General features: G+C 35.8%; 2 protein-coding genes across 3 annotated transcripts; both read left to right on the top strand.

The window, feature by feature from the left end:
- Window positions 1-770: 770 nt before the first annotated feature.
- Window positions 771-7,121, top strand: LOC131472747 (probable pancreatic secretory proteinase inhibitor). 2 transcript variants are annotated; one of them, XM_058650183.1, is made up of 4 exons: window positions 771-916; window positions 1,196-1,227; window positions 6,683-6,807; window positions 6,926-7,121. In XM_058650183.1, the coding sequence occupies exons 1-4, from the start codon at window positions 865-867 to the stop codon at window positions 6,966-6,968; spliced, it is 252 nt and encodes an 83-aa protein (XP_058506166.1). In that variant the 5' UTR covers window positions 771-864; the 3' UTR covers window positions 6,969-7,121. The 2 variants fall into 2 exon arrangements, with proteins under 2 accessions (XP_058506166.1, XP_058506165.1); XM_058650182.1 differs by lacking the exons at window positions 6,683-6,807; window positions 6,926-7,121 and adding exons at window positions 2,599-2,711; window positions 2,830-3,033.
- LOC131472748 (probable pancreatic secretory proteinase inhibitor) lies at window positions 3,705-5,150 on the top strand. The gene is made up of 4 exons (XM_058650185.1): window positions 3,705-3,856; window positions 4,140-4,171; window positions 4,716-4,828; window positions 4,947-5,150. The coding sequence occupies exons 1-4, from the start codon at window positions 3,805-3,807 to the stop codon at window positions 5,017-5,019; spliced, it is 270 nt and encodes an 89-aa protein (XP_058506168.1). The 5' UTR covers window positions 3,705-3,804; the 3' UTR covers window positions 5,020-5,150.
- Window positions 7,122-7,951: the final 830 nt, after the last annotated feature.

Here is a 7,951-nt window from a genome sequence, read left to right as displayed (position 1 = left end):
AATTCAAGCCCAGGTTGGAACGGGTGCTCTGTGTAATCCATATATTTGTGTAATTCTGGAAGACATACTAAACTGTGAAATTTTTTTCACATTTTGGACGACATACAAATTTTAGACATTTTTGTCACATTTTCGAAGACATGCTAAACAATGAAATTTTCCTCAAATTTTTGACAACATAATAAACTAAGACATTTTTGTCACATTTTGGACGACATACTAAACGATGATATTTGTGTCACATTTTGGACGACATACTAAACGATGACATTTTTGTCAAATTTTGGACGTTATACTAAACTATGACATTTTTGTCACATTTTGGCATCATACTAAACTGTGACATTTTACTGTGAGACCTTGGTGGTATGGTGGCTAAGTGGTTAGTAGGTCTTGACTAACTATGTATAAAAATGTCATAGTCCGAAATTTGATAAAACATAATAAACTAAGATCTTGACTCTTATAGAAAGAGATATTTCAGACTTTGGCAAGAGTTTTCTAAGGTGAGCCTTTTGTTATGGGTCTAAAATACGATTTTCCTTGTGTCCTTCACTGGAAAGGCAGCTAAGTGCGAGGCCGCATCCTTGTCTCAAGCTGGTTCTCTGTGCAGGTGGTTCAGACAGCGCAGTCAGCCCTGACTACGTGTTAGTACCTCATACAACAACAAAATAAGAACATGTTAACTATCCCTTTAAGATTAACACCTGCCCTGCGGAGCCTCATCTGCCTTTTATATGACTATAACACGCCAGCACCAAACATCACAACCACAGAGAACCTGCACAGACTCCTCAGCAGTCGAACTCCTCTCAGATAAAGTCACAACATTTCATTTGAATTTTGTGAGTTTTCATACCCAGAATGCTTTGCAAGAACCTGTTGCTCATCTGTATGGCTGTTTTCATCTGTGCAGGTAATAATTGCTCTAAACACTTGCTTAGAAAGCATCATAAAAAAGATTTTTATATTGGGACCATGTCTCAGTCTTTGTGTGTATGTGTGAGTGAAAGGACTCTGCATTGACCATCACTCCATGTCACTGGAAACCACTTAAAAAGCCAGTGTTGGACATTTTAACAGAGTGAAAGGCAGGAAGATTTCTGTAAACTAAATTTAAATGCTTCATTGTGTGGCATGTCTGTATGAACAGTATGTATCTCATATTTTGTTATTGTATTATATAATCTTTTAGATGCTGAACACAATTCAGGACTCAACAGAGCGGTAAGACAAAGAGAAAAACACAAACACCCTCCAATCTCTTTTCTACAGCCTGAACTTCTCTTTGCACATTGTAATAAATATCTAAACCTGAGAGTGAACAAACATAAAAACCTGTTTCTGTTTAATTAGATGATAATGGTATTATGGGAACTTCTTACAGTCTAATATTGTGTCAACAAGCATTCACTAATTTTATTTGGTCTAATCAAATGTCCTGTGAAATGAAATATAATTTATTTCAAGTTTCTTGTCTCCACTTTTTATCTTTAGTAATCATCATTCATAAAGTGTAATTATCGTACAAAATCAATACTTAAAGTAAAAAGTAAATAAATTATGATGTATTTGAAAGAGCAAGAGTATCACGTAAAAATCCACAGTTTTTTAGAGAGTTATTATATCAAAATTTGACAAGCCTCAATTTCCGATCTTAAATTAAAATGTCAAGAAATAAAAATGACCAGTGAGATTTTCACCTGGTGCCTCTTTATTCTATGAAACAGTCTGTGTAAAATTAGAAGAAAATTCAGTGTTAATTTGATCTTGTTGTCAAGTTTTCTGATAAACACTTGACAGTCAATGTTTCCGAATAGTATATAGACTTAAAATCGACTAAAGCTGTAATTTCGTAAAGAGAGAATACAGGGAGACAGAGCATGTTGTCCAACACACACACAGCATACAGTATATATTCAACCAACTATGTGAATTTTATTGGAAAGGAGAGAGCAAAGAAGAAGCGATCAGAACCATGGACAGCGCAGTGCTCAGTCAAATTGCACCAGCACCTGAGATCAGGTCAGGAGCTGTTTAATGTCAGTGGTGCTGAAATGACCACTAACTTTGACAAAAGGGCATTGTGTGCAATGACCTCACAACAGCACTTGACCAATTAACTAATTAACAAATTGTTTTCCATAATAATGGTTTAATTGTAAATTTAATCAAAGATATGATGGCGCACATCCAGACTTTATAATAGATTAAAAAGAGACTTAACTGTTCATTATGTGGTCCAGACCAGCACATACACACAACCACAGCAGCCTTTTGTCATATAAAGAATGAGTCGAGACTTAGATGTCGTTTAACTGAAGTTTACTGAACACTTCAAAAGTGCATGCACATGGCAGAGCAACAGGCAAATAAACACTTGCACTACTACTGCTGCACTTCTGTGTCGTTGTCACCACATGGAATATTACCTGTGTCTGAGACCGACTGTCCGGATTCAGTGGCATCTTCTGCAGAGTGGTCGCTCTCTCTCCTAACTAGTTTGTTTGGACATGTCACGAATGAAGTGTTCTTAACAGTTTTTTTTTATGCTGTGTTTTTTTAATATATTTACTCATTCTTTTTTTTCCCCTGCAGCCCTCCTGTGATGGGATAACAAGAAATCAGCTTTGTCCTCGGATAGTTTTTCCCGTGTGTGGCAGTGACGGCCTCCTCTACCTTAACGAATGTAATCTGTGTGTGAACAGACTGTGAGTCAATAAGCGTTACACACACATTAATACCCATTACCCATCACATTCACTCAATCCTTATACTTGAAATACAATTGTTTCCATGTTTCTCTGATCATTAATTGTTTCTCTTTAGGTTGAACAATGCTGACATTGCCATTGTTGGTGAGACAGACTGCTATAATAACCCTTACTTTGTGTTGGGAGAAAATGTGTCATCTTGACTACGTTGCTTAGCTTTTAGCATGTAGCACTGTTGCACATAATAAATAGTAGTCCATAGTGTCATATGTTTGTAAGGAAATTTAAAAACATCTCATGAATAAATGTTTCCTTCATCCCTCTGTTTGTTCAGTATCATTATTTCGTATACAGACAAATGTCAGTCATGTTTTCAGATGAAGAGTGTAGCATAACAGTAATGTTTAATGGTTTATGTTCATGAAAACCGAACAAAGGCAGAAAAATCAACATCAAAAAAACAAAAACCACCAAAAGTTACACACTTCAACTTTAAAGTGGACGTCAGTCTTATGATTCAAACCACATAAAATTCAAGTTCAGGTAAAACACTGGGATCAGGATTATACATTTGAAGGAATAAAGGAATCTGTTACAGCAAGAGATATAGTAGACTTAAGTGGGCATAGCTTTTTTGAGGCTTTTCTTTGTTTAATGGCTAAAATCGGTTTAAATCCTTCAAAGGAAGGACATTTTTAAGTGAGAGCGAGCATCAGATATTTGTTAGGACTTTTAGAAGCGAAAATGTTTTTCTTCATCTCTCAGTTTGTTCAGTGTCATTATTTTGTTGGAGTGTTTGTGTAGGAGGATGGTGACTTGGACACTGTGCAAATCAGCAGATGAATTTAAATCGCTATATTATTTACTCTTTCATCACTGTTTCACACCCTGATCAAGTTTTAAGTTTGTTAACTATCCCTCAAAGATTAACACCTGCCCTGCGGAGCCTCATCTGCCTTTTATATGACTATAAAACGCCAGCACCAAACATCACAACCACAGAGAACCTGCACAGACTCCTCAGCAGTCGAGCTCCTCTCAGATAAATTCACAACATTTCATTTGAATTTTCTGAGTTTGTATACCCAGAATGCTTTGCAAGAACCTGTTGCTCATCTGTATGGCTGTTTTCATCTGTGCAGGTAAGAATTGACCTGAACACTTGCTTAAAAAGCATCATAAAATAAGAGATTTTTATATTGGGACCATGTCTCAGTCTCTGTGTGTATGTGTGAGTGAAAGGACTCTGCATTGACCATCACTCCATGTCACTGGAAATCATTTAAAAAGCAAGTGTTGGACATTTTAACAGAGTGAAAGGCAGGAAGATTTCTGCAAACTAAATTTAAATTCTTCATTTGTGTGGCATGTCTGTATGAACAGTATGTATCTCATATTTTGTTATTGTATTATATAATCTTTTAGATGCTCAACACAATTCAGGACTCAACAGAGCGGTAAGACAAAGAAAAAACCACAAACACCCTTCAATCTCTTTTCTACAGCCTGAACTTCTCTTTGAACTTTGTAATAAATATCTAAACCTGAGAGAATATTACCTGTGTCTGAGACCGACTGTCCGGATTCAGTGGCATCTTCTGCAGAGTGGTCGCTCTCTCTCCTAACTAGTTTGTTTGGACATGTCGCGAATGAAGACGAAATGTAAAGTCCACTTTTTTTTTTTACTTTTATTTTCGAAATTTCGAATGAACATAAAACTGTTGACTTTGAAGTGGACACGTGAGTTAATTGTGTTATGGTTTTTCCTCTTTGTAATAATATTACGCCGTCATCACTACGTGAGCAGTGTGGCTAAACAACCTTTGACTAGAAACTGAAGTTTGTAAAGCTTCAACTGCAGCTTTAAGGCCGTTGAAATAATTGAATAATCCAATAAAAATATATCATAGTTTTATGCAGGTGTAACAAGTGTTCTTAACAGTTTGTGTCATGCTGTGTTTTTTTATTATATTTACTTATTCTTTTTTTTTTTCCCTGCAGCCCTCCTGCGAAGGGATAACAAGAAAGCAGGTTTGTCCTAATACTGTGGATCTCCTGTGTGGCAGTGACGGCCTCCTCTACAAAAATGAATGTATGCTGTGTGTAAGCAGACTGTGAGTCAATAAGCGTTACACAGACATTAATACCCATTAGTCATCACAATCACTCAATCCTTATACTTGAAATACAATTGTTTCCATATTTCTCTGATCATTAATTGTTTCTCTTTAGGTTGAACAATGCTGACATTACCATTGTTGGTGAGACAGACTGCTATAATAACCCTTACTTCCTGGTGGGATAAAATGTGTCATCTTGACTCCGTTGCCTAGCTTTTAGCATGTAGCACTGTTGCACATAATAAATAGTAGTCCATAGTGTCATATGTTTGTAATGACATTTAAAAACATCTCATGAATAAATGTTTCCTTCATCCCTCTGTTTGTTCAGTATCATTATTTCGTATACAGACAAATGTCAGTCATGTTTTCAGATGAAGAGTGTAGCATAAGAATCATGTTTAATGGTTTATGTTCATGAAAACCGAACAAAGGCAGAAAAATCTACTTCAAAAAAACAAAAAAACCCAGCGGTAAGGCAAAGAAAAATCCACAAACACCCTTCAATCTCTTTTCTACAGCCTGAACTTCTCTTTGCACTTTGTAATAAATATCTAAACCTGAGAGTGAACAAACATAAAAACCTGTTTCTGCTTAATTAGATGATAATGGTATTATGGGAACTTCTTACAGTCTAATATTGTGTCAACAAGCATTCACTAATTTTATTTGGTCTAATCAAATGTCCTGTGAAATGAAATATAATTTATTTCAAGTTTCTTGTCTCCACTTTTTATCTTTATTAATCATCATTCATAAAGTGTAATTATCGTACAAAATCAATACTTAAAGTAAAAAGTAAATAAATTATGATGTATTTGAAAGAGCAAAAGTATCACGTAAAACTCTATGTAGTGTGTTCATAGACTTGAATTAAACATCAGTTTTCATACAAGTAAAAGTAAAAATAGAAGAAAATTCAGTGTTAATTTGATCTTGTTGTCAAGTTTTCTGATAAAGACTTGACAGTCAATGTTTCAGAACACACATAGACTTAAATCTCGACACATCCAGATTAAAATCGACTAAAGCTGTAATTTCGTAAAGAGAGAATACAGGGAGAGAGAGCATGCTGTCCAACACACACACAGTATACAGTATATATTCAACCAACTATGTGAATTTTATTGGAAAGGAGAGAGCAAAGAAGAAGTGATTAGAACCACGGACAGCGCAGTGGTCAGTCAAAGTGCACCAGCACTTGAGATCAGGTCAGGAGCTGTTTAATGTCAGTGGTGCTGAAATGACCACTAACTTTGACTAAAGGGCATTGTGTGCAATAACCCCACAACAGCACTTAACCAATTAACTAATTAACAAATTATTTTCCTTAATAATCGTTTAATTGTAAATTTAATCGAAGATATGATGGCGCACATCCAGACTTTATAATAGATTAAAGAGAGACTTAATGTTCATTATGTGGTCCAGACCAGCACATACACACAAACACAGCAGCCTTTTGTCATATAAAGAATGAGTCGAGACTTAGATGTCGTTGAACTGAAGTTCACTTCACTTTTTATTTTAACTTTTATTTTTGAAATTTCGAATTAACATAAAACTGTTGACTTTGAAGTGGACGTGTGAGTTTAATTGTGTTATGGTTTTTCCTCTTTGTAATAATATTACGCCGTCATCACTACGTGAGCAGTGTGGTTAAACAACCTTTGACTAGAAACTGAAGTTTGTAAAGCTTCAACTGCAGCTTTAAGGCCGTTGAAATAATTGAATAATCCAATAAAAATATATTATAGTTTTATGCAGGTGTAACAAGTGTTCTTAACAGTTTGTGTTATGCTGTTTTTTTTTTTATATTTTTACTTATTCTTTTTTTTTTCCCTGCAGCCCTCCTGCGACGGGATAACAAGAAATCAAGAAACAAGAAAGCATTGTCCTCTGTTACTTTTTCCCGTGTGGGGCAGTGACGGCCTCGTCTACTTGAACGAATGTATGCTGTGTGTAAGCAGACTGTGAGTCAATAAGCGTTACACACACATTAATACCCATTACCCATCACTATCACTCAATCCTTATACTTGAAATACAATTGTTTCCATATTTCTCTGATCATTAATTGTTTCTCTTTAGGGTGAACAATGCTGACATTACCATTGTTGGTGAGACAGACTAAAATCCTAACATGTCCTTCCTGTTGAGATAAAATGTGTCATCTTGACTTAGCTTTTAGCATGTAGCACTGTTACACATAATAATTAGTAGTCCATAGTGTCATATGTTTGTAAGGACATTTAAAAACATCTCATGAATAAATGTTTCCTTCATCCCTCTTGTTCAGTATCATTATTTCGTATACAGACAAATGTCAGTCATGTTTTCAGATGAAGGGTGTAGCATAAGAATAATGTTTAATGGTTTATGTTCATCAAAACCGAACAAAGGCAGAAAAATCGACATCAAAAAAAAGGTGGGTTAGTTACACACTACGACTTTAACCCTCCTGTTGTCCTCATTTTCTGTATACACCCCGTGTCCTCCGGGTCAAAATGACCCGTCTTCACTAAATCCCTAATATAAGCAGCTTAATTGAATTTAAACACCAAATTTCATCTTGCTTGAAGAAACAACTTGTCATTCACCACAAAATGTGTGAATAACTGAGTTTTCCCTCTTCACTTCATTTCTATAGCTTAAGAAAAGAAAAAAAAAGTGCAAGTCATCTTTATGACGTTTTGTTCTGTATGCCTGCCGTGTTGGTCATATGCTGCTGAAGACCATGTTATTTTGCCATTTTTTGAAAAGAAAGTCTCTCTTTCAGCTTCAGGGTTTTCTTCTTCTTCTGAAGATGATTCATCATGCTCTGGGTTGTATTCCTCCCCATCTTCTTCTTCTGATACATCCTCCACTTCCTCTTCTGAATCATAGTTGTCTTGCTGGACATCTGAAAAAATCAGCTCTAGAGCCTCTTCAGCGTTATAACGCACACTCATGGCTTCAGCACAGACAGAATTTGGGGCCCTGTCATCTGCAGCACCTTTATAATCTCTGGAAATCCACAGAAAAAGAGCTCTGCAGTCTGCGAGAACGCCTTTGTGTTGTTTACTTCTGCTACTGTCTTGTTCACGTCTACTACTAATTGATCTGAGATCAATTGAT

Source organism: Solea solea, chromosome 14, assembly GCF_958295425.1.
Source record: "Solea solea chromosome 14, fSolSol10.1, whole genome shotgun sequence".
Classification (NCBI taxonomy): domain Eukaryota; kingdom Metazoa; phylum Chordata; class Actinopteri; order Pleuronectiformes; family Soleidae; genus Solea; species Solea solea.
The sequence above is the reverse complement of the archived record's forward strand: the minus strand, read 5'-3'. Positions and strand labels throughout refer to the sequence as shown.